The sequence below is a fragment of the Pteronotus mesoamericanus genome, unplaced genomic scaffold, assembly GCF_021234165.1.
Source record: "Pteronotus mesoamericanus isolate MK-2021 breed Mesoamerican mustached bat unplaced genomic scaffold, CSHL_Meso_final contig_50, whole genome shotgun sequence".
In the NCBI taxonomy this organism is placed as follows: domain Eukaryota; kingdom Metazoa; phylum Chordata; class Mammalia; order Chiroptera; family Mormoopidae; genus Pteronotus; species Pteronotus mesoamericanus.
The window spans coordinates 32786797-32814500 of NW_026555186.1; the positions used below are offsets into that span (position 1 = coordinate 32786797).

At 35.9% G+C, this 27704-nt stretch overlaps 1 protein-coding gene across 2 annotated transcripts in view; it reads left to right on the forward strand.

The window, feature by feature from the left end:
* ATG10 (autophagy related 10) overlaps positions 1 to 27704 on the forward strand; it is a 214151-nt gene that overhangs the window by 6987 nt on the left and 179460 nt on the right. For both annotated transcript variants that reach the window (XM_054578556.1, XM_054578557.1), the window contains exon 2: positions 6417 to 6536. In XM_054578556.1, the coding sequence (XP_054434531.1) occupies positions 6429 to 6536 (108 nt within the window). In that variant the 5' untranslated portion in view covers positions 6417 to 6428. The remainder of the gene's footprint in view (positions 1 to 6416; positions 6537 to 27704) is intronic.

Genomic DNA, 27704 nt, shown 5'->3' on the forward strand with positions numbered 1-27704 from the left:
ATAAGCTTCAGTTGTGGTTATTTTCATTTTTTAAATTTAAGCCATCTCATAATAGGATTTTTAAGATTCTAATTTCTGTCTCTACTAGTCTGTGAACTTGGTAGAGGACCAGAGACTATTACAACTTGAAAAGTACATATAAAAATGTTGATTGTATTATGTTTTTACGTTTAATGAGGTGAAATATTCTTACTTGGGCAAAGAGACAGTGATTGTTCAGTAAAATTTCATTATGGCACATTACAATGATTTGAATTAAGATGGGTATCATTTTAATATTAGTATAGTTCCTATTTTTGTAATCAAGCCATAAGTGTTTGTATTGTATGCAACATCCTTCAGCATAGTCCAGTCCTTACATAATTTTAAAAGTATTCAACCAAATATTAATTGGTGTTTTGATGTTTACTCATCTTGCTAGTGGCACAGTGTGTTAATTAGATAAACTATGGTTATTGAGTGAAATATTATGTTTCAACTAACATTTTGAATAGTTCAGTAAACCTCAAGTAACTGGAGGGCTTAGGGAATGGAGTGTTTTTACTTAGTTCAATTTTGTTATTAAGGGAAGGTTTGTTTGAAATTTATGAACTATTCCAAGATACATTCATATTCTTTATAAATTAAATTCAGTTTTTCCTTGATTGAATAGCTTTCAATATATGCCAGGGTCATCTCTAGTTGGCAAAATTATTTTTCTGGCTGTACCATTTAATTTTTCCTATTCCAGTTTGGTATCCTCTCACTGAGTGATTGAATTTGTTCTGTTATCATCTGTGTAATGTTGATTTACAATCAGTATTTCCAGCCCATGTTTTTTGTTTTTAAAAAAAGAAATACGGAGTTCCAGATCCATGTCAAAATACCTGCTAGTTATCATCACTTGGGTATTCCACAGGCATTTATTTATCTATTATCTATCTATCTATCTATCTTTCATCTTTTGAGTGAAACTTTCAAATATTATTTTTCAATTACAGTTGACATTCAATATTATTTTATATTAGTTTCAGGTGTACAGGGTGGTGGTTAGACAATTATATAATTTACAAAGTGATCCCCTTGATAATTCAAGTACTGACCTGGCTATTGACTATATTCCTTATGCTAAACTTTATATCGCATGACAATTTTGTAACTACCAATTTGTACTTAATTCTTTCACCTTTTTGCCTATCTCACCAACTCTCTTTTCTTCTGGCAAACATCAGTTCACTGTGTCTGTAAGTTTGTTTCTATTTTGTTTGTTCATTTATTTTGTTCTTTAGATTCCACATTTAGTAAATCATATGGTATTTGTCTTTCTCTGTATGACTTATTTCACTTAGCATAATACCCTCCATCCATGTTGTTGCAAATGGTAAGATTTTATTTTTTATGGCCAAGTAATATTCCATTGTGTATATGTACCACAACTTTTTTTATCCACTTATCTGTTGATGGGTACTTGGGTTGTTTCTGTATCTTGGCTATTGTAAATATTGCTGTAATGAACATAGTGGTGCATTTATTTTTTCAAATTAGAGTTTTGGGTTTCTTTGGATATATACCCAGAGTGGAATCAGTGGGTCATAAGTCAGTTCCATCTTTCATATTTTTGAAGAAACTTCCTGCTGTTTTCCATAGTGGCTGCACCAACCTACATTCCCACCAACAGTGCGCAAGAGCTCCCTTTTCTCCACATCATAGCCAACACTTGTTTGTTGATTTATTGATGACAGCCATTCTGACAGTGTGAAGTGATGTCTCATTGTGATTTTAATTTGGATTTCTCTGATGATTAGTGGTGTTGAGCATCTTTTCATATGTCTATTGGTCATCTGTATGTCTTCTTTGGAGAAGTATCTATTCAGGTCCTCTGCCCATTGTTTAATTGGATTTTTCATGTGTGTGTTGAGTAGTATGAGTCCTTTACAAATTTTGGATATTAACTCCTTATCAACTGTATCATTGGTGAATATTTTCTCCTATAGTTTGTCTTTTCATTTTCTTGAGGATTTCCTTTTCTGTGCATAAACTTTTGATGTAGTCTCATTTCTTTAATTTTTTTTCTTGTGTTTCCCTTGCCTATGGAGATATAGCAGAAAAAATATTGCTAAGAGAAATATCAGAGACTTTACTGCCTATGTTTTCTCCTAGGATTTTTATGGTTTTGAGTTTCACATTTAAATCTTTAATTCATTTTGGTTTTATACTTGTGCGTGGTGTGAAAAGGCAGTGTAGTTTCATTTTTTTCCTTTATGTATCTAATTTCCCCAACACCATTTATTGAATAGCTTGCTTTTACCCCATTGTATGTTCAATTGATCATATTGACGTGGGTTTATTTTCTGGGCTCTCTGTTCTGTTCCACTGAGGTATATATCTTGTTTTTATTCCAGTACCATGCTGTTTTGATTACTATAATTTTGTAGTATAGTTTGATATCAGGTAGGGCGATACCTCCAAATTTGTTCTTTCCCAAGATTGTTTTGGCTGTTTTGGTCCTTTATGGTTCCAAATAAATGTTTGGATTATTTCTTCTAGTTCTGGGAAAAAATGGTATTGATATTTTGATAGGGATTTCGTTGAATCCATAGATTGGTCTGGGTAGTATGGACATTTTAATGTTGCTAATTCTTCCTATCCATGAGCACATATATATACTTCCAGTTATTTGTATCATCAAATCCTTTTTTCAGTGTCTTAAAAATTTTTGAGTATAGGTCTTTTACAACCTTGTTTAGATTTCTAGGTATTTTTTTTTAATCCAATTGTAAATGGGATTGTTCTCTTAGTTTCAGTTTCTGATAATTCATTATGTGTATATAAAAATTCAACCAATTTCTGAATATTTATTTAGTAACTTGCTACTGAAAACTGAATTCGTGTATCAGGTTTAATAGTTTTTTGGTGGAATCTTCAGGGTGCTCTATACGTAGTATCATGCCACCTGCAAATAATGACAGTTTTACTTATTTCTTTCCAATTTGCATGCCTTTTTATTTATTCTTCATGTCTGATTGCTGTGGCTAGGACTACCAATACTGTGTTGAATAAGAGTGGTGAAAGTAGGCATTTCTATTTCATTACTGATCTAAGGAAAACACTTTTAGCTTCTATTTATTAAGTAAAATGTTAGCTGTGGTTTTGTCATACGTGGCCTTTATTATGTTGTGGTATGTTCCCTGTGTTCCTGCTTTGCTGAGAGTTTGTTTTTTTTTTTAAATCATAAGAGTATCAAATGCTTTTTCTGTATCTACTAATATGATCATAATTTTTATCCTTAATTTTGTTTATTTAATATATCATGTTAATTGATTTGTTGATATTGGGGGCTTACTGAGGCTGACTGTTTGAGAGGATTTAGGAGGTCATGAAGTATGAACCAAAACCATTCATATAAAAAAACAGCATGAGTGGGTCTGTAAGTTGGGTGGGACAGAGCCTCAGGGGATCTCCAGGGCAGGGCAAACGGTGTTAGGTTGATGAAGCCTTACATATGGCACCCAACTGCCAGCACTGTGGCAATGTGGCTCTGTCGGGGGAGGGTTCAGAAAGGGGGCAGGGGCCTCTGCCCACTCTCTCTCTGGGAGAAATCTGTCCCCCAGCTCTCGCCTTCATGCCAGACACTTCAGTTCCTCCCTGTATGGCACTGGTGCCTTTCAAGCTGCCACCCTGGTGCTGGAGCTCAGAGGGAATGAGTCTGAGTAAGTCTGTGTGTGGGTTTTTTAAGAGGAACTGCTTGGGATTCCTAAAGTTTCTTCCACCACTCAGTCCTTCCTGTTTTTTTTGCAGCTAGAAGTTATGGGGACTTATCTTCCTGGCACTGGCACCCTGGGCTGGGGGGCCTGCTGTGGGGTTAGGACTTCTCGCAAATTTTTATCTACCTTCTGCTGAACAGGCTGATGTGGGACCAGCCCATTCCTTGTCTGTGTCCCTCCTACCAGTTTGGATGGTGTGGTTTCTTTAATTCTGTAGTCGTCAGTCTTCTATTCAACTCAGTTTCTGATGGTTCTGAGTAATGGTTGTTCTACAGGTCAGTTGCAATTTTGATGTGGTTATGTAAGGAGGTGAGCCTTGTTTACCTAAGCCTTCATCTTCCCAATGCATTTTTTATTCTGACCTTTTCAGCTCTAAGTTCTTATTCTGTATTTTCTATGGAAGAGTCCAAATTCTTGCATGACCCACACCCTCTCATACCATTCCTCCTTTGTGAGGGATCCTTCCTCTGCCTACTGTAATCTGTGTATTAACTTCACTATTGTATAGACTTTAAATAGAAGTCCTCTTTTCCAGTGCTATCAGAATTGAGACTTGAGCAGTTAATTGAAGAAATTGCCTAAAGGTAAAGTTAAAAAATTATACATGCCAAAAAAGTTATGGATAAGCAAGGAGTTTGATATGAAGGAAAATGATGAAGAATATGTTAGTTACTTTCTGCTTAAGGTTTATATATTAGAGAAAAGTAGAATTTATAAGCTTATGCTAATAATATTTGATTTTCCTTTATCCTAATGATTCTTTAAGTTAAAAAAGAATGTTATTTTTATGTTAAAGATACATGCATACTTGAATTGAAATATTTTATTTCAACTCAAAACATAGAAATACATTTATTTGCCAATTTTTTCATATATGACCAAGGCAATATTTTTTTGAGTGTGGGTACTTGATTGGAATTTATTTGTTTATTCTTGATTAAACTGAACCTGGAATGCATCCCCTAGGTATTTTGTTTAAATGAAAGAGCTTAAGCCACATGTGCAGCAATACAAGTGCAGAATTCTAGATTTGTATGATTTCCCACCACCACCAATTTTTTGTTTCTTTGTTCATATCTAGTTCGATACTGGTTTGTTTTTGTATGGAGACTTACTTTTATAAAGTCTTTCCAAGGCATTAAATCTTAGAAATGACATTTGTCTGTGTTTTTAAATTACATTTCATTGGTTTGGTTAGTGCAGCATTTCATTAAAGCATACTTATAATACAAGAATGTGGTTTGTGAACATTACTTCAACTGAGAGGAGTAGAAGTTGCTTCCTGATCAGAATGCTGTAGATATTAATCATTTTATAGAGGGAATGGACATTGTTGATTAATATGGCAAAGTTGTTTGAATGGAGGTTGGTTAAGGGAGTTTCTACACTAATTATGCTTTTTGTTTTTGTTTTTTTTGCTCACCTTTTATTACAATGTGAGTTCTTATAAGGCAAGGGCTATATATTTTTTTGATATATCTAACCTTTTCATTTTCATCTAGCCTTTACCTATGCACAGTTACTACCACGTAGTAGATACTGTATTTGTTGGATGAATGAACAAATTCTTATACAGATCATACCAAATTTGAACAACCAGAAGGAACAGTGGTTAGAATCAGCTAGTATAGACAGGTCATTGGCCCTGGAGCCAAACTGAGGTTTGAATCCTTTTTCATTTACATTATTGAGCAGTTTACATTGCCATTTTCATTTTAAAAAATTTTATTTATTTATTTTTAGAGACAGTGGAAGAGAGGGAGACAGAGAGGAAGAGAAACATCAATGTATGAGAAACATCAATGTATGAGAAACATCAATCGGTTGCCTCTTGTGTGCCTCCAACCGGGGACCTAGCCTGTAAGCAGGGCATGTGTGCTCACTGGGAATCAAACTCACAACCTTTTGGTTTGTGGGACCACTGAGCACACCAGTCAGGGTGGCGTTTTCATTTGACAAATGCTAACAACAGCTTCTGGACTGTGTGAGGATTAAATGGGAACGTGCAATGTCTAGCATAGTGCTTGACAAAGAAAGCAGTCAACAAGTACCAATTGTCCTGATGATGCCTGTCACTAATGTGAATGAGGGAATTCACTTGGTCTGTCTTTTCTCATCAAGAGACTTGAACTACATACTCTGCGAGTTTTCCTCCAGCTCTAAAATTCTCTTTTAATAAGCAATGTTTTATGTTTTGGACAGATTTATTTAAGAAATATAGGGGTATTCCTTGATTTGTTGCATTTGTAGACACAATAAAGTTGGACCTTGAAAAACAAATATTTTCAGACTTTAGAGCACCATTTGTTACTGAGTTAATTCTCTAATAAAGTGTGAAGAACAACTCAGCTCTACCTATCACTATCATACCATCTACATTAGAGCTGAAGTAGGAGGTAGAAAAGGAAGTTCTGAGGAGGTTGAAAGCACTAGCTTAGAAGAAGTGAGAAAAAATTAAGCTGTTGAAACTGAATTTATAGACATGTTCTTCCTGATTAAAAATCAGATAAGATGAGAAAGATGGAAACAAAACACAGTTTTTGGAATGGCTCTGAAGTAGTTTTCCATTTTAAGTTCCAAAGTTTGGTTTGTTGGAATAAATAAGTGAATTAGCAGAATTTCTTGCCATATTCATTCTACAGCTGATGCTAATACTTAGTTTTTATATTGCAGTTACCATTTAGTATGGAAGATGATGAGTTTTTTGGAGAAAAAACATTTCAGCATTATTGTACAGAATTTATCAAACATTCACAGCAGATAGGTGATGGTTGGGAATGGAGGACTTCAAAGGTAAGAACAGAAATTTTTATTTTCTATTTCGATGGAGTTTTCCTTTTCTTTCTTTCTTTTTCTTTTTTTTTTTTTTTGCCATGTAAACCCTTAGTAATTGAAACTAATGTATGAAAGCTCGCTTGATTTAGTAAAAGGCTTAAATTGAAAAATGTTTTAAAACAGATGTTCATTTTGTTACTTCAACTATATGTACTCATTATAATTAGGCTAATGAAGTATTATCTAGGAACGTCTTTAGGTGACCTGCTTTAATTTATTAGATAAGAATGCTTAGCATATTAATTATGTGAATATAAATAGATGCTTCTGTGGTGCCTCAAACCATTTGTTTACACCATTAATTTTCTTAGGAAACTACTTTCATCCAGAGAATGGAAAGATAACTGAAATCAGACCACAAACAGTCACAAATTCTGAATATTGAGGATTGTGTTAATTGGGATTTTTTTTAATAGTATAAACACATTTCAAAACTTTCTTTCTTTTGGTTTTATTCAGTAATAATAATGAAAAGGTCTATGTACTCATTTATTTTTCACACATACATTTAGTAAGGTTCTCTGCCAAAAGCTTTTTAAGAATTCCTTGAAATCCTTTCCTTGGAGAATAAGTTTTCTCTACTGGACATCTTATCTGATTCTTGAAAAAGTGATGAATCTTGATTCTCTGCTGATTGGCTCTGTTTTCTATATGCACTCTGAGAAACATGACCAGTTTGGAGTTGATTCCTATGATTCAGAACTAGGCCAGGGAGATGTAGGTCTCCATCAGGTCTAGTGTTGCTGGCGAGAGAAGCCTTAATTTCTCCCTGGGCCTTATGTCGGTTAGGCTTTTACAAGGTGGCTCCTGGGATGGATCAGAGGATGGTAGATTCCAGCTCCACTCTCTAAGTGACTGGACAGTCCATAAGCCCGTTGGGCATCTCCTGCTCCAGGATAACATGACCTTAACTGGCACCTTTTATTAATTTTTGTTTCTGAGTATTTTATAATCTTGTTTGCTATGGTTTTTGCATTTTTATTCATATTCTGTCTTCTATGATTATTATGAGCCAACATATAAAAGAAGAGCTAATTATTCTATATTAATTTGGTAACTATTCAATCACTAATTTCTCCTTTTAGTTTTCATATTTTTTCAGTGATTTCCCTGTAATCTTCTAAATAGAGTGAAGTCATCTACAAATGAATTTTTTGTTGTTATTTGTAATATTTTGCTCTATTATTTTATGAATGGTTAGAAAAATGTTAAGTAACTGTGATAAAAGTTCTCTTTGTCTTCATCTTGATCTTAATATTAATGGTCCTGAGATATAATAATTAAATAAAACCATTGATTGTTGATTGTTTATTCACTGAATGAGTAAAGGTTTTTGCCCCTTTTGGACCTGCAATAATTTGTGTGCTTATTCCTTGTCAACGTTCCCTTTTCACCAGCTTTTTTAAAAATGAATTTATCTTATCTTAAGCTTGAGGCAGAATGATACAGATTCCTGTTACCATTTCTGTGACCTAGCAGAATGGAGGGGAAGAAGGTTAGGGAGGCAGCTGGGACTGACTGTGCGCGCATGCGTGCGTGCGTGCGTGCGTGCGTGCGTGTGTGTGTGTGTGTGTGTGTGTGTGTGTGTGTGTGTTGTAGGGGTGGTAGGACACTGAGGAAGATCTCCAGAAGGGAATTATATCTCTTAGAAGTTTCTCTGAAACTAGTTTGTTCAAACTAGTTCCCCAGGAATCAGTTTCCAGGGGTCGTTTATATTCTTGTCCTGGCCTTGATTTCAGGGATGGGTATGGCTAAGTCTAAGTTCTTGTTTGCTGCCACTGTCTGCTGAGTTAAGAAAGTTTCCTTCCCTTTGCAGTGAAAATTGCACCTTTAATTAAGGGTAGTTCTTTTTAATGTGGGGGTGAGCCCAAAGATAGTATCAAAACAAAACAAAACACTGTTGAGAGAAAATCTCTGCAGCCTGAGGTCAAGGACTGCAAACTCAAAACTCTGCAGAGACCAGGCCCGGTCATGTGAACGGGCCAATCTGCCAGAGACGCTGAGGCCTGTGGCCTGTGCTGACCACAGTGCTGGGCCCGCTGTCAGATTGGAAACATGGGCTCGAGGGTTACCCGACCTTCCAAGAAAAGTAAAAAGGACTTTGGGGGAGAAATATCTAAAATTTTTAATGTTGGCAAATAAAAGATGTGGTTTGAACATGGTGAGGACCAAACCCAGCATGCCGGTGATGCACACCCCGTGTGGCCAGTTGATAACTTACGGAATTCAGAGTCTCCAGTGTGTGACTGTAGTCCCTCATCCGGCCCTGCCTCAGTGCATGCTGTTGATTTGAGTTAGGAAAAGGGGCTGCGGACAAACAGATTCCTTCCTTCTAAATTTTGGGATATTAGTATTTTTGCTAAGTTCTTTCAGCCATCCTGTATCATTTTTATGAAGGAAATTGTGCATCAGTCTCTTGGTTGTTTCCCTCAATTCTCCCATTTTTATTAATATGTCAGTCTTTTTTGTGGGACTGTGCAGACAACACTTAAACCATTGTTTTACTTTTTAGACCCTAGAGATTTATTTTTATTTAAAAATTGTTGTATTGAAGTACAATTGACAAACAATAAACTGAACATTTTTAAAATGTACAACTGGTAAATTTTGACATATGTATAGATAGACCTGTGAACTTTCAACACAAGAAAGTGAACATATCCATCATCCTCAAAAAGTTCACTTTTGTAATACCTCCCTCTGTCCCCTTCTGTCCCTGAAAGTTCTTTTTAAAAAGAATCTTGTTTATTACGACAAAGTCTACTTTAAAGAGAAAACATATTGTCACTCATACCTTCAGGTTTTTTCATAAGTCACTTTGGAAACATCCATTTTATTTTTAAATTTTGAAAGAATTGCTATAATATTTAGAGAATTGGTATTGTTCAACTTTATAGATAAGATAAAACATCATTTTTTCCTACAAAGTTGATAAGATAAACAATGTAACTTAATGAAACATGTAATAATTTAAGAGCCCGGCTGGTGTGGTTCAGTTGGTTGGAGTGTCATCCCATACACTAAAAGGTTGGGGGTTCGACTTGTGGTCAGGGTACATTACTTAGGTTGTAGGTTTGATCCCTGGTTCCAAATGATGTTTGTCTCTCATGATGATGTTTCTCTTTCTCTCCCTTCCTTTCTTTCTAAAGTCAATAAACATATTTTAAGATTTTTGAAAAAAATATAAAAGAAAACAGTTTCTAAAAGTAGACAAAACAGTTCTAGTTTTTATATCTGGAGGTATGCAGAACAGGGAGAATGCTTCTAAATTCTTATTTTTCAGTGGGGCTGGATACTGTTGGCATCTGGGCAGAACAATTCTTCTTTTTCTCCTACCCCCAACATTTCCAAACCCTTCAGGTAGCGGGTACGCTTTCACTGAGAGCTCTTGTTTAACATGATCATCTATATGAAATTAATGACTGTGGTTAAGAGCATGGGCTTCAGAGTTAGGGAGACCTGGATACAAATGCTTGCTCTACCTGTCTCACTTTGGTACACAATGTGGGCTGCCCAACTTTTTTCTGCAAAGGATCAGATAGTAAATATTCTATGCTTTGTGGGCCATCCAGTAATTCTGCCCTCATAGAATGAAAGAGGCTATAAACAATACATAAATATATGAGCATGGCTGTGTTCCAATAAAACTTTGTTTATGTATCCTGAAATTTGAATTCATATCATTGTCAACTATCAGGAAATAATTATTCTTTGTGATTTTTTTGATTATTAAAAAAATTGTAATAACCTTTCTTAGCTCACAGCCTGTACAAAACCGGCAATGGGCACAATGTGGCCCACGGGCTACAGCTTGCTGACCAGTGCTCTGGGGCATGCTTATCAAATCTATAAGGAATAAGCTAGAATGAAGTAAGGAGAGGGAATACATTGAGCAAGAAAAACAAAGTCAAATATTTTGACATATTGAAAAGCTTGTTCAAACATATTAGGATAAGATTGAACAAAGATAACATATCTGATCCTATCTGATTGGACATCACTTCACTTTGGAAATAGTGCTATAAATTATAGATCATATAAATAAAAATCTAAAGCCTCTCTAAATGTGACATAGAATGCACATTAAGATAATAGGTAAAACAATGAAGTCATAACAGTAGTTACTGAGAGAAAGCACAGAGCAGTGCTTGGAGTACAAGCTCAAGAGCTGGGTTTGAATCTCAATTTCTTTAAGTACCAACCAAATAACTTTGGACAAGTTTCTGGCCCTCTTTGTGCCTCAGTTTTCTTATAAAATATCTACTTGCTGGGTTTGTTGTGAGGATTAAATGAGTCACTACATAGAAGGTGCTTAGAAATGAAGTGCTCTAATAGTAAAAAATATTAACTGTTACTTAGGACATCATTAAGCCAAGCATCTATACCCTAATTATGTACATACAGAGAAATGAAGCACAAAGTTACTTCAGTCAAACTCTTTGAATGTGAGGTCTTAATGAGAAACATTCATGTTTTAAAAATAAATTTGAGATAATTGTTGATTTATATATGGAAGTAAGAAGTAACACAGAGATATCCTATACTGCATTCAGTTTCCTTCAGTGACAACCTCTTGCATAACTGTAGTATAATAACACAACTAGGAAATTGGTACAATCCAGTTTATTCAGATTTCATCAGTTCTGTGTGCACTCAAGTGTGTGTGTGTATGTGTATTTAGGCTTTTGTAAGTTTATTCTCTAGCAAGAGCAACCAGATAGAAAATTAGGTCATTAATTCAGTAATTTAAATAATATTGTTGAAGATAGTCGCACAAATTCATGTAGATCACACACTTGAATATTACTTCCAAGGTTTTAAAGTAAGAATGGCTCTCTATGGAAACTCAGCACATCTGGGTTTGATCTGGCTTCTTCTTTCCGTTTCTCTTGTACTTCCCTCACTCCCAAAGGCTTTCCTCTCAAGAACTGAGACACATGAGTAAGGAGATTTAAAATAAAACTTTTCTTCGAGCTTCACACCAGACTATTGAGAGAGAGGGCAGAAGGCTTAATTCTTGCATTGCAAGCATCGTAGAAAAGAGTGGCATCTTTTTAAACAATGTAAACAAAGGGGTAATGAGTTTATATGATTTTTTTTTTAAAAGAATATGATTAAAGACAGTAGAGAAAGTAGGTTGAAAGCAAAACCCTGAGCCCACATAGAAATGGTAGCCAAAGAGTGGCAGCCTCTGATGTGCTCATTCTCCTAACCAAGAAAAGCTGAAGTCTGGGCCCCCCACCCCACTTCCTCCCCCAGACTTGCTTCCGCTATTTTAAGCCTTGACACGTCTTCAGATGCAGCTGGATCTTCTCATAATAACTCTTTAGGTAAGAATTTTAGCTTATGGAGGGCCCTAAACCTTCAGTGAAAACATTTACTTAGGCTTCCTTTGGATCTGGAAAAAGCAGGTGGATTGATAACACATCTGAAAATCAAACTGGTTGTCAATCATCGGTTATATTAGAATGATTGGAAGGATGGGAGTAATTATATGGGATAAAAAGAGCAATGTGTCTGGAACTCAAATAAATTTGTTAATTGGACTTCTCTGCTATGAACCTCATTCAGGCCTGGTCATTTTAAGGGAAAAAAATTTCATGGGTAATTTTCTTATAAAGCTGTTCATTTTGCTTTTAGCTTGTTTTTCAATGCAAAGTGTAACCAATTACAAAGTTTTAATTGTTAATCAGACAGAAAATATACTAATTTGGAAATAATATACTTAATGCTATTTTATTCAAGATTGGATTATCATTAATGGTAACATTAAATATTAAAATAAAGAGACTTCAGTAATCAAAAACAAAAACAAATCCCTGCTCTACCATTTAGTAGTTGAATATTGGAAAAATTACTTAATGTCTCCAAACTTCATTTTTTTATGAAATTTCCCTATAAAATAGGGAAAACAGTGCTATCCACCTAATACAGTTACTGTGTAGATAGAATGAAATTTGCATTCAGAGAGTTTGGCACTGTTTATGGCACGTGGAAAGCCATATTATAGTCAAAATATTTAGTTGGTTGTTTGAAATATTCAGTGTCTTTTATAGATTAATGCTATAAATGAAAATGTAGTTAGGTTTTTAGAAAACTCTAGGAAAGTCTGTTTGCACCAAATCTACTGTACTGGTCTGTAATATATTATTCTCTAGGATAAGAATGGGAAACAGAAGAAGGCAAATAACAGTGAATGCAGTTGTTTGAAACACATTAAATATCTTAAAAATTCATGAGTTTATAACAGAGAGAGAGAGAGAGAGAGAGAGAGAGAGATAACATGAGAGAGAGTGGAGTAGAACAGTCTCCAAACCTAATTCACTGAATATCGTTGGGAGTATCTAGAACATCAACTTCCTGTTCTGAAAATTGTTAGAAAGAAAGAAGTGTTTATCCTGTCTTTCCTTATAAGCTATATTTCATGGTAACCAAATAGCCTAATTTGATAAAGGAAATATTTCCTTTTAGAATTTTATTTGATGAACATAGAAAAAATGGTAGAATTTAAAAAAATCACCATTTTTCAATCCCTAATGAAATGAATTAGGCAACAACAATGAGGGGATGGAACCGTTGGATGAAGGTTAGGGCATTTACGGAGGAAGGGTTGAGCCATCATCACCTGAACCTAGTGATCAATCTTGGTGTTACTAAAAAGAGGGCATCCAGATAGTATATACTTTCTGAAGTTTTATAACATAAATCACAGAGCATAATTCATGAAATATTCTTGTCCCAAAAGTTGAACCTGGATAGAAGCAATTAAGGAAGTCAAGTGATGCAGGACCAAGTTAATTGACACCACAGGAAGCAAATAGAAAAATCCAAAAATCTAAAGGACAACTGACCCAATTTCTTTAAAAGTTGATAGTAAACTAAAGAAGCGTCCCTGGCTCTTGTGGCTCAGTGGACTGAGTGCCAGCCTGTGAACTGAAATGGTCGCTGGTTCAGTTCCTAATCAGGGCACATGCCTGGGTTGTGGGCCAGATCCCCAGTTGAGGGCATGTGAGAGGCAACTGATCATGTATCTCTCGCACATCAGTGTTTCTCTCCCTCTCTTTCTCCATCCCTCCCCCACTCTCTAAAAACAAATAAAATCTTTTAAAAAAAAGTTAAAAAAAAGATAAAGAACTGACGAGGAGGACTGCATCTCTAACTATCTAGGATTAAGGACCAGGCTTTTTATTGTTTGTTTGTTTTTTATTTTTTCGGTATTCTTTGGGGCAGCAACCAGTAAGTGGTCCCAGGGCTCCAGACTTATGTGCAGCTCAGGTTCTATGTAAGTCACCCTGGGAGTCATCATCCGTGTGGTTCAGGGAGATGGGTCCACTGACCATGCTCTTGGGTATTTTGACAACATCAACTTGCTATGAAAGTTTCTAAGTCCTCACTTTTTATTTTTTTTGTTTATATTTATCTTATTGACCTGTAACAAGGAGTTTTTGGACTAGTAACAACTAGTTCTCACACTGGTACCCGTTCACATCGCACTTTGAATAGCACTACTCTAGATTAAAAGAAATTAAAAAAAACATAACCTAATGTAATGTGTGAAACTTATTTCGATCTTGATTCAAATCAACGGTAAAAAGAACTATTTCAAACAACTTGGGATATTTGATTATCGACTAAAATATAAAATGATAAAATATAAAATATAAAATATAAAATGATAAAATATAAAAGGATCCTAGCAAAGAAAAACAAACAAACCAGGGATAGATGAAACAATGTGGCAAAGTCTTGATATATATTGAATATGGGTAATGTGTATATAGGTTTAATTTTAGAATTATTTTCTCTACTTTTATTTATGTTACATTATATGTTTCCTTTTCTTCTGTCTTGTCACAATTTATTCCCTGCCCTAAACTTTATTAATAATTACAAAACTTAGCCTTATCTTGGATTCAGATGCCTTTTGGGAATTTGTGTAAAGTGTAAAACTTTGAAGTAATTTGCCTTCTAACTTTGTTTTTTTTAAACAGATATATTTTTACATTTTTATTGTATTTTTTCCCATTACCATTTAGTCCCCTTATACCCATCTACCCCTAGCAATCACCACATTGTTGTCCATCAGTCCTTTTTACTTTTTGTTCAATTCTCCCCTCCCCTCCCCCGCAATTTGTTTTTTTTTCCTTTGTGTGTATGTGTGTGTGATTACTTACTAGCTATGAGTACATTAGTTTAGGACCTCATTTCTATGATTTGACCCATTGGTTTTCAACTCTCTTCTCTCACTTTTGTATAACAGAAACAGGAAGAGAACACAAAACAAAATATTATACTAATATTCCGATTAGATTTCATGCAATTAATACTAGATCATTTTGTGTGTTATTCTTAAAGAAGGAATAAAGCCCCCTGCCCATTAATCCCTGTCTTTTCCGTTAGCTGACTTGATTATATTTTGAAACTTATATAGCAAAACAGAAATATTTGCATTACTCCATTTGCAGTTAGGAACTACTTATTTAAAGGGCTTATTTTCTAATTTCTGTAGGATAAAATTTTACTTATTCTTAGAAATTCAAACTGATTTTTAAAAATTATATTTTATTGATTATGCTATTGCAGTTGTCCCCATTTTTCCTCCTTTGCCACCCCCAACCCACCACCCGCCACCTGCCACCCACCACTCACTCAGGCAATCCCCACACCTTTGATCCTGTCCATGGGTCATGTGTAAAAGTTCTTTGGCTACTCCATTTTCTATATGGTACTTTACATCCCCATGGCTATTCTGTAACTAACTATTTGTACTTCTTAATACCCTCACTCTTTGTCCATTCCTCCACACTCCTGCAACCATCAAAATGCTCTCTGTATCTATGATTCTGTCTCTGTTATTCTTGTTTACTTAGTTGGTTTTTTTAGATTCAGCTGTTGATAGATGTGTATTTTTTTGCTTTTTTATTGTTCATAGTTTTGATCTTCTTTTTCTTAAATGAGTCTCTCTAACATTTCATATAATAATGGTTTGGTGATGATGAACTCCTTTAGTTTTGTCTTGTCTGGGAAGCTCTTTATCTGCCCTTTGATTCTAAATGATAGCTTTACTGGGTAGAGCAATCTTGGCTGTAGGTCTCTGTTTTTCATGACTTTGAATATATTTCTTACTAGTCCCTTCTAGCCTATAAAGTTTCTTTTGAGAAATCAACTGACAGTCTGACGGGAACTCTCCTGTAGGTAAACTTCTTTCCTCTTGTTGCTTCTAAGATTATGTCTTTATCTTTAAGCTTTGGCAATTTAATTATGATGTGTCTTGGAGTGGGCCTCTTTGCATCCATCTTGTTTGGGAGTCTCTGTGCTTTCTGCATTTGCATATCTATTTCCTTCACCAAATTATGGAAGTTTTCTTTTAATTTTTTTTCATATAGATTTCTAATTTCTTGCTCTTTCTCTTTTCCTCCTGGTACCCCTGTGATACAAATATTGGAATCCTTGAAGTTGTCCCAGAGGCTGCTTACGCTGGGCTCATTTATTTGGATTCTTGTTTCTTCATATTCTGATTGGTTGTTTTTTGCTTCCTTATGTTACAGATCATTGATTTGATTATTGGCTTCATTCACTCTACTGTTGTTTCTTGTAAATTGTTCTTTATTTCAGATTGTATGTCCTTTGTTTCTGACTGGATCTTTTTTATGCTCTGAGGCCCTCATTCAGTTTCTTGAGTATTCTTATAACCATTGTTTTGAACTCTGTATCTGATAGATCGCTTTTCGTGTTGAGTTCTTTTTCTGGAGTTTTGATCTGTTCTTTCCTTTGGGCCATGTTTCTTTGTCTGCTTGTTTTGGCAACCTCCCTGTGTTTGTTTATATGTATTAGATAGAGCTGCTATGACTCCCTGTCTTGTTACCATGGCCTAATCTTGTGGGTGTCCTGTGAAGTCCAGTGGCCCAGCCTCCACTATCATGCAAGCTGGGTACTCAAGGTTTGCCTTTTATGTAGGCTGAGTACAACTTCTTCTTGTAGTTGAGCCTTGGTTGCTGTTGGCAGGTTAATGGGAGGGAATTACCCAGGCCACTCAGTAGTTGTAAGGATTAGCTGTGACCACTAATGTCCACCCTCTGTGAAGGATCAGCTTTGCAGGGGCAGGGTGGTGGTACTCCAACATGACCTGGAGTTGTCCACTGGGTATTCAGGTCTTGGGGTTTCCTGGGTGGTGTAGGCCAAGGTTAGCCCACACCTGTATTTTGCCCAGGGCCACCCTGCCTAAGCTATAAAGCCATATGAGATGGCTGCTACTTATGCTGGGCTTAGAGATTCCCAAGTGAAGCCAAGTTGTGAATCTAGGCTGGCTGCTGCTAGTGCCCAGCCCGAGGCTACTTAAAAAGAGGTACAGGGGCTGGGGACTCACTGATGCTAGCTGTTGCTTGTTTGAAAAAATTTAGGAAGTTTTGAAGCTTGAGCCAAGACTAGCCATTCATATGGAAAAGCTACTGTTAACAGCTGTAAGTTGGGTGGGATGGAGCCTCAGAGGATCTCCAGGGCAGGACAAACAGTGTTGCCAGGTTGATGGAATCTCAGATATGGCACCTGCCTGTAGTCTCTGGCTCTCTCCACCTTTCTGTCAGGGTGAAAGCTGTCCCCTAATTCTTGTCTTGATGCCAGCTTTTTCAGTTCCTCCCCGTATGCCACTCACAGGTACCTTTTAAGCTGCTACCCCAGTGCCGGAGCTCAGAGGGAGTGAGTTAGTTCATGTGTGGGTTCTCCAAGTGGAACTGCTTGGGATTCCAGCTCTTTCTTCCACTGGCTCAGTCCCTGCTGGTTTTTGCAGCTAGAAGTTATGGGAACTTACCTTCCTGGAACCCTGGGCTGGGGGGCCTGTTGTGGGTCTGAGACTCCTTGCTCCCGAGATATCCCTCCCGAATTTTTATCTACCACTCGTGCGTGGGACTGGCCCATTTCACATCTCCGCCCTTCTTACCAGCCTGGGTGGCTGTGGTTTCTTTAATTCTGTAGGGGTCAGACTTCATTCAATTCGATTTCTGGCAGTTTCTGAGTCATGGTTGTTCTATAATGTAGTTGTAATTTTGTTGTGGTTGTGTGAGGAGGTGAGCCATTTTTACCTATGCTGCCAACTTGACCAGTAGTTCAAACTGATTTTTTAATTCCTTCTTTATGGTGGTCTTTCTCTTTGGTTAATTCACATTTCTCTTCTTAAAACCTTTCACCTTATGTTAATTACATCAAATACATATTTTAAAACTAGGTTCTAAAATACTCCCATGCTTTATTTTATTCCATCTTTTAACACTATCTTGAGAGAAAACTCATCCTAACCTTGCCATTAATCTTGCTGCCCTGCTGAATTTCATGTTGTTTATTTGTAGAACTATCTTTATTTTTAATGTTTTATTATGAAAAATTTCAAGCATATAAAAATAAAGAGATTAATATAATAAATTCCCATGTGCCAATCACCTGTCTCCTACAATTATCAACTCACACAGCCAGGAACTCATTGTTTTAAAGAATCTGTGGCAAACATGAAATAGTGTAATATATCTCAATTTACTTAGTTTGGCTTTCTTTTTTTTCCATATGTCTTAAAATTATGGGTTCTTCAAGTATACCCTAAGTTTATTTATCATTATATATTAAAGCATGAATGGATTCAAGAAAAGACCCTCGCCCTTGCTGGTGTGGCTAAGTGGATTGAGCACTGGCGTATGAACTGAACAGTCTCCAGTTCAATTCCCAGTCAGGGCACATGCCTGGGTTGTGGACCAGGTCTCCAACTGGGGGTGTGTGATAGGCAATCGATTGATGTATCTCTCAAACAATGATGTTTCTCTCCCTTTCTTTCTTCCTCCCTTCCTATCTCTCTAAAAGTAAATACATAAAATCTAAAAATAAAAAGACCCTAGAAGCATAAAATATTATTTCTCCAATTTTTAATTTATTTTTAAAATTATGGTAAAATATACATAGCATAAAATTTACCATCTTAACCATTTTAAGTGTACAATTCAGTGGAGGTGAGTAGTACATTCACACTGTTGTGACACTAAGTTCCTCGACTTTTTTTATCTTGCAGAATTGAAACTTTGTATCCATTCAACACTAACTCCTCATTGCCCCTCCCCCCAGCTCTTGACAACCACCATTCTATTTTCTGTCACTGTGAATTTGACTGCTCTATTTACCTCATATAAATGGACTGATACAAAATTCATCTTTTTGTGACTGACTTATTTCACTCAGCATAATGTCTTTAAAATTCATCTATTATTTCTACAAATTTTGAATTAAGATTTTATGAAGTAGGGAGCTAAACAGAAAATTGGGAATGAATATCTGTTAGATGACAACATCTTGAATTACATAGCCTCAGCCTCATTCTGTTAAGAGATTTCATTTATTTCTGAAACGCAATATTATTAAAGAAAATTAAACTATATACACATACACACACACACACTCACCCCACATGCACACACACATGGATCCTTTAGGAGGGGTGGAATTGTATTACTGACTAATGATGTTTGAGCATAGGTTAGACCAGTTGTTGACCACAAAGCTATGCATAAATGTAATATTGAGAGGAAGAAACCATACTCAAAAGAGTACTTCTTTTTTAGTCATGAGCTGTGTATGCTTAGTTAAGGAATCTGAACTATATTCTGAAATAATGGAGAATCACTAAAGGATTTAACCAGGGAGTAATGGATTGGAATTGCATTTTATAAAGTCACTTTGGCAGTGTGGAAGGTAAGTTGGCAGAAGGCAAGATTAGAGACAGAAAGAAGAAATAATGGCCTGAACCAAGACAGTGGCAATGGGAAAAGAGGGCAGAGGATGCAGAGGTAAGCCAACTTGAGAGGTTTTTAAAGGTGAAATAAACTGATATAATGATCCATTAGGTCTAAGTATTGAGGAGACAGGAGTAAAAGCCTTCAGGTTTATGGCCTGAGCCAGAAGGATGGTTGAACCATCTACTAAAACAAAAAATTCAATTATTAGGAGATTGAAAGATGATGAGCTCAGTTTTGATCATGTGGAGTTCAAGGCCAACAGAACTCTAATCTATGAGACTGTTTATGTAATTAAACTTTGTGTACAATCTATCGTTTAGAAAACGACAAAGAGTATTGAGAAATATGGGACTGTACTGGTCCAAAGACCTGGGTTAGAGCTCAGTACTAGCTGAAACTTGGCCAAGTCAATTGTTATCTTGGTGCCTAAGTTTATTTATTTATACTAGTTATCTTGATACAGAATAAAGACAATAAGACTACCTTATGTATACCTTTATGAATGTCATCATAAAAATATGCTGTAAAACAAGAATATATGCAATTGCTGCTATAGCACACAATTTGTTCTAGAAATTGTAACTAATGCAATATGACCAAAATGAAGCTGTACTTTTTTTTTTTTATCCTCATCCACAAATGTGCTTATTTGCTTTAGAGTAAGTGGAAAGGAGGAAAAGAGAGGGAGAGAAACATCCATATGAGAGAAAAACATTTATCAGTTGCCTTTCATTTCATGCCCCAACCCGGGACCCAACCAGCAACCTAGGCATGTGCCCTGACTGGGAATTGAACCTGCAGTCTTTTGGTTTATGGGATGATGCTCCAACCAAGTGAGCTACACTAGCCAGGGCAATGAAGCCATAAATATTGAAAAAGAAACGATATTTTCATTATGTAGGGTGACATGGAAAGCACCAAGAAATTATTTTTAAAAGTAATAGAAATACTAAGACAATTCATTTAGGTAATCAGTTACAAAATATACCTAGCAAAATCAAGTTTTAAAATGAACAGCTGTAGTGTTCCTAAAAGGAAAGACAATGTTGTAAATAGGTAATTTCCCTCCAAATTTATAAATTAAAAAAAAAACAAAAACAAACCATTAAAATCACAACTGGGAAATATAGCAACACTTGTTTATCTAATTAAGAATACCTAAAAGTGAAAGCCTACATGAGAAAAATTCAGCAAAACAACCACAATTTTATTAGGTTAGTGTGATTTTTGATGATTTTTTTCCCTAGTTTTATAAACATTCATGATCATAATAATGTCTGTTGTTGGAAGCCTTCTTTTAGGCTTTGGAAATAAACATTTTCTAAGTTTAAGCATGAAATTAACTCATAATAGATCAGGACAGGCAAATTACCTCAGAGAGAGAGACAATGGCTTCCCACTCTACAAGATTTGACTCTAATCCGATGGCAACCAAAAGAGACTAGCCAGTCATTAAAACTTAAAAAAAAAAAATGAATGAAAGAAACATTGGCAGTGTCCATTACCCTATGCAAAGAGAGATTCTTACCCTACAAGTTTTAAACAACTTGACCTCAATGGTAAGACTACCTCTACTGCAGAGCAAGATGTATGATGCCACTGTTAGAGTATGCCATTAAATATTTCATTTGTGCCACTACTTACGGGAATTTATACTCATCCTGTGCTCACACTATTGTGATTTGTCCACCTGCAAAACAAAAATGAATAATCATGATGACAGGAACATTCTAGTTCATTTGAAAATTGTATTTATAGTTATAAATTCATAATTGGATAATTGGATTCTATATAGATATCCTGATGTCTTTATAGATATATCCTTTGACATTGCTTGATGGGCATCTTTCTTTGAGAGACAGTTCCATTCCAATCTCTCTGAACCTGAGGGTCAGATCTTGGACTTGATAAACTCACCAGTGGAAAGACAACTTCCTACAAGACTTTTTGAAATATAGACTGCCAGCCTGTCCAGTGAACCCAAACATCATGGTTAGGCAGAAATGTGCTTTTAATTATCAAAAGTACATAATTACTATCATTTAAATTTTAATTTATAAATTTATAAAGTATTATAGCTCTCTTTTCTGATACTCTTGATAATCTTTAAAAAGGACATTAAAAATATTTAATTCACAAGTGATACAACTTCTTCTGGTACTGATTGCTTAAGTTTGTATATGCTTAAGTGACAAATCATATCATAACATGCAGTAAATTATGAATGAAAATTTAAAGTAACTGAATATGTTTTAGTGTTTATTACAAAAACACAGCATTCTACTCCAGGTGCATTTTTTCCCTAATCTCCAAGGACAAGATTAAAAAAAACAAAACAAACTACTTAAGTCCAATCAAGAGACTATATGAATGCAATATATTTAATCTTTATCTAGTGGCATTTGGGGCCAGAAATGATATTTCATTAACTCATAGTAGATGGCTTAAACAAATGCAGCATTACACAAAAACTAATAGCAGTAACATGCTCACAACCTCCCTAAAAAGGATTATTAATACAGGGATATGTAAATTTTTTAAATAAATTAAAGGAAAAGGAATAAAAGTTAAGGAAAAGTAAAGTATTTCCAACCAACAGATGATTTATTTGTTATTCACCTAAAGCAACATTGTACCTAAGAAACTTGTAGGAAATGTCTATTCCTGTAAGTAAATTTTAAAATTGTCACTAAATGTTAGCAAAGAATCTATCTACCATGTTGTGTGCATAGAGATCAAAAATTTAAGTAGATATTTAATAGTTTTGCCTTTGAAATAATTTACTACCAACAACTCAGTGTATAAATACTGCCAAAGTGAATAGGTAAAATAATTGTATTTAACAAATTAATTCTATTATTTACTCTCAGTTCCATTATTTACATTCAAAGTCCAGGCAGATTTCTTTTAGTCTGCCCTGACTTCTTCCTGCCATGTCCTTTGTGCCTGTGTTCAGCTCTACCATCCGCCCAGGATATGAAAACAGTATAGTTTCCCCAGAGCATTGTGGGTAGAAGGCAGCCAGGGTTGTTTGCAGAGTTCAAGCTGCTCTGTGGGTCCCCCACTTCCAGGATCTCCCTAACACCTTTCTGGTTTTGTTCCTGCTCCATTGCTTGGCCCAACAGAGATAGCTTCCTCAGACCTGTTATTAGTGATGCTGCTGGACAGCACATTTTCACCTTGGGCCAGATCAATCGAGCCTCTTTAGCCATGAAGCTGACTGTCCCAGCCTGTGGTCCAGGGAGAGCACCCACCTGACCTCCAAAGAGAGATGGCAGTGGCCCCAGACAGGAGAGCCACAGATTCCCACTGTTCTTACCCCGATTTCAACAGTGTTTCATGAATAAGTGTTTCTTAATATGTTATTTGACTTCGGTAGATTGCCAGATCCCTGAAATTGTTGTTTTTTAGAGAGGATTTAAAGTCCTTCTTATTGAGACCACATGGTAATTTTAATTCTCATTCTCTTAAAAACTACTTCATTTGTATACCTTTTAATATGTTTATTAGTTAGTTAGAACCTTCACTGGTGATTTATATGGTTAAGTCTTTTGCCCATTATTCTACGTGTTTTTTCAAGGTTAAATTGTAGCATCATGTCCTTCAGATAGGCAGCCCTAACCCCAGGATTCGCTTAGGTGCCCCTCCTCTGTATGTCTGTAAACTTGACTGCACAATTCTATATGGTGATTTTCTGTGTACTTGCCTGATTCCCTGTAGCAGTCTGAAAGCTCCTTGACTGCAGGGATTTTTGCTTCTGTATTCTTGCTTCTATATGTTGGTGTTTAGCATAGTAAACTGTTTATATGTGCTAGCTTAACTGAATTAAAATCATATAAACTTCAAGGAGTTTTGCTAGGTTTTTTATTTATGTAAACACATTTTATTGTATTTCATTTCATTGTATAATATATTGTTTGAAATAAATGGGTCATTGACTAGTGTTTAAAAATCTATTTGTTTTAGAAGAATTTTCATTAAATAGTAAAATTCCTTTTTAGTGGAATGAGCCATTGAGTCCAATATTATTATGTAATGTCATCAGTAACCTCTAAGTTCATTGCTGCCAAGTTCATTGGTAACTCCTTTGATCTTTTAGTAGTATTTGACAGAATTAACCATTTGTTTCTAGTTGATATACTCCCTTCATTTGGTGTCCCCATTCTCTTGGTTTACCTCCTGTTTTCCTCTTCATTCTTTTCAGTCTCCTTTGCTGTTTTTTTTTTTTTTCCATAACCTCATAAATTAGTGCCCAGGCTGTCCTATATCTTATTCTCTCCTCTAGCTGTTCTCAGGACTGTGGATGTCATCCATTTAAATTCCATCAAATGCCAATTACTCCCATTTGTATATCCCCTGCCCAGACTTCTCTCTTGAATTCCACATTCATAAGGTCAAGTTCTTACTTGACATTTCTACTTTGATGTCCCCACTTAGATCCTAGAGTCAACAAGTCTAAAATTAAACTCCTAATCTCCTTCCTCCCAAAGTTGCTCACCCAGTTTTATCCAAATTAACCTTCTCCCCTCAATAGACTGCAGCTCAATTTTTCCAGTTGTTCAAGCTACTAAAGTTATCTTTAACTTCTCTATTCCCTTTACCACCCACACTCTATCCATTCAGACGTCATGTTTCCTCCACCTTATAATATCTAGAATCACACTATTTCTCATCATCTTCCTTGGTACCACTCTGGTGCAAACCACTATCAGCTCTTACTTAACTTTCAATTTTCCTTCCTCTCATTCACAACTGACCAGGCACACTGACTGTTCCTCAAGCATACCAGACAAACACTCCTCCTGGGGTTGATTGGGGTGGGTGGGGGGCTCTGAATTGGCTGGCCTCTCTGCTGTCTGGAACACACTTATTCCAGGTATGACTAACTCCTCTTCTCCCCACATCCTTTTGTGTGTTTGCTCTTACATCACCTTCTTATTGAGGGCTTCCTGACCACCCTATTCAGTAGTTCAAACTACCTGGCCATCTATGTACTAGCCTTATTCTTGGTACTTCTGGTTCCCCTAATCCAACTCTACTTTTTATTTTTCTCATTCTACTAGTTATCTTTAAGATTCTCTGTAATTTATTTATTTATTATGTTTATTTCTTAATGTCTCTTTTTTCCTGCTCAATCTCAAAAATATGAAGACATATTTTTGTTTTGTTTGTTGATATGCCCAAAACTACTAGAATATCACTGGGTATAAAGTAGGTACATAAATATTTGTTACATGAATAATTGACTCTCGATTTTTCAGAAAAAAATTCACAATTTGGAGAATTTTATTTCTCCAAACTTTATTTAAAGTTTTATTTGAAAAATATGAGAAAAATAAAAAAAAACAATATTCCTCTTCTGTCTCTTAATTGATGAGCTAATATTTGTGAAAACAATGTAAAATTTACATGAAAAGTTAATAAGTATCATTCAAATAACCTCTTCAGGGCAGTCTTTTGAGTAAAACTGGTATTTCTGTAAAAATGGAATTTTTCTATAATGATATGCAGTATAGTAGAATTTAATGCATACTTTAGATTTTAAAATAACCATGTAACAGGGTGTTGAGTGGGACCTTTTTATCTTGTTCCAGAATTTCATCTAAAGCTCCAAGCTGGAGACAAAAGACTCTAAGTAACCAATTTTCTATATTTGGATTGCTATGAATAATCTAGTAGCCACTGGGGCCAGAAACCTGTCTGCAGAGACTGTTCTGAGGAATCGTTCTTGAAGGACTGGGATCCTCCATCCCACCCAAATATGAAAATAAAATTTAACAGAGAAATGCAGAGTTAGTAATGAGAAACGATTCCCTCCCCTCTCAAAGCCTCCCTTCCTTCTCCAAAGAACTAATTGTGAAGAGAATGGGGTGCCTTCAAGCAGGTAGGCCATTTCATTGACTAACTGAGCATTTGCTTAGCCATGGACTTGCTGATCTTCTCTTTACTGTTGGAACAGGGCTAGAGAAAGTTGAGAGTGATGGTGGGGGCCAGAGGACACCATTTAACCTATTTAATATGATCACTTCTGAGAGTAGCTAAGCTTGACCTGTTTTTCCACTGTCCTGTTCAAGAAGCTGTCAGCCAGGAGGTAGTGGGACCTCCATAGTGGTAGAGGGTGCATGGTTACTGAGTAGACCCGGTGAAGATTCCAGGGAGTGGTCTCACTGCAGAGTGCTCTGAAGAGCCCACAAGATCACCCCATGAGGGAGCTAGCAGCTGCATGCCTGCCAGATGCAGGGACGTTGATGTCAGTGTCAGCCAGAGAAACAGCAGCAAAGGAGAAGACTGTCACTGCATCCCCGTTAAGCAAGGGGATGACACTCCTTCCTACTTTCAAGTCTCAAGGCATGGCTCCTGGGAGAAGTAGTGAGGGGCAGGAGGTTTCTCTGAGCAAGACCAAGCTTTATTTCTCCATTCCAAACTGCAGAACATGTGGGTTCAACTACAGGGAGAAAAGAGCATCAAATTGATTTTGAGTCTGAAGTCTTCAAGTTAACAAAAATAGTAATGAGTCTTAATTTTCTGAAGGATGAAGTTCTAATAACTGACAGCATCTGAAAGTTACAGGATGGGAATCAAGGTGCTGTTTAAGGTGCAGTTAGGTATTGCTGCATGATAAACTATTACCGAACTTCATGGTTTAAAACAACCATTTATTATTTCTTAGGAGCCTGCCAAATGGCTGGACCCATTCTGCCGATCGATGTCTGCGGGGCTTGCTTATGCATGTACAATCATCTCAAGAATGTTGGGGAGCTGGCTGGACTCAGGTGGCCTCAGCTGGGATGATTTGGCTTGGTGCCATGTTCTAGCAGGCTAACCTGAGCTTGTTCTCATGGTGGTGGTAAGGGCCCAAGAGAAGAAAGTAGAAAGAAGAACGCCTTTTTTGGACCTCCACTTGAGTTTTTCTTGGGGCCCAAGCTCAGAGTCAGCATGGGAAGATACTACCAAAGGGCAAGGATACAGGGACGTGTGAAAAATTGGGGTATTAATGCAATCAGTCTGCCACATTTATGAGGTGGGAAAGGAGATTCCACACAGGAGAGTTAAGTGTAGTTATTGGAAAAAATAAAATCATTTCATAATTATACTCTGAGGAGTAGAGACCTCAGAATCAACAGGTTACAACTGATTTGGATTATATACATTGGTTCCTAAGAGAGACCATTTCTTCTGTATGTTCTTCCCAATGTGTGAGTTTAACAGACATCATTTTTTAATGATCCTGGTGTTTCAGTTTGGGGTTCACACTGAATTTGAATATATATCATCTACATAATAAGTAAATAAGTAATATCTAAATTTGATGTATCAGGAGAAAATTATATACATAAAATGTATGTAATTTGGAGATGAATGCCAGGAGGCATAATAAGGCAAATTGCACGTGGTTGCCTCTGGGTAGGCTGGCCAGAGTACGGGAAGAGGTAAGAAAGGAGCTGCTGATTTTTGGTATGTGTATCTATTTTAGTGCTATTTGACTTTTTAAGCTTTGTGCTATATTACTGTGATTAAAATGAGTAATAATTTTTTTAATATAGCAAAGTCCAGATTAAAATACCATCACTGTGCTGTTATTTACATATAATATTTCATTTAACTTAGTATACACAGTATCCCTATGAGTTAGTTATTATTACTTATACTTCAGATGAGGCATATAGGCTTAGAGAAATAAAATGACTTGCCCAAGGTTATATATAGTCTTTATGTAATAGGCGGGGTCAAGATTGAAATCAAGGTGTGTCTGCTTCCAAAAACTACTGTCTTAAATCCTAACCGGTAGTTTGATATTGAATTCATCCACTTAGAAGTTGAAATTTAATCTGCTCCATTCCAGAGGCCCACACAATTATGTAGCCAACACAGTGGAACTGGAACATATGTATTTTTTCCCCACTAATAAACTTTAGTTGCTTCTTATCAACATCTAGTCTTGAAATGGAAAAATAGCAGTTGAGTAAATTCTTCCAGTGGGTGTATGATGAATATCCATCATGTCTCAATTTGCTCTAAGGAAAAAAAATGTTTACTTTTATTTAATACTTTGCGTAGTATGTTAGATGCTTATAGTTCAGATAGTGGATTATAATAGCACATATATTTAGACTTTTCTAAAAATGTATACTTGTAAAGAAAACATTTACAATCAGGCATTTCATTAAGAAAAACTGACCTTTTTTCATTAATTTTCTAACTTATCAATATCCAGCTGCATTATTTTACTGTATTAAGTGTTAAATTTGAAACAAACTTCATATACTAATTGCCTTTAACAGCTGCTATAGATATTTATTGCAAAATGCCATTGAAAAGACAGATTTAATGTATTAGTTTAGTATACATGGTGATT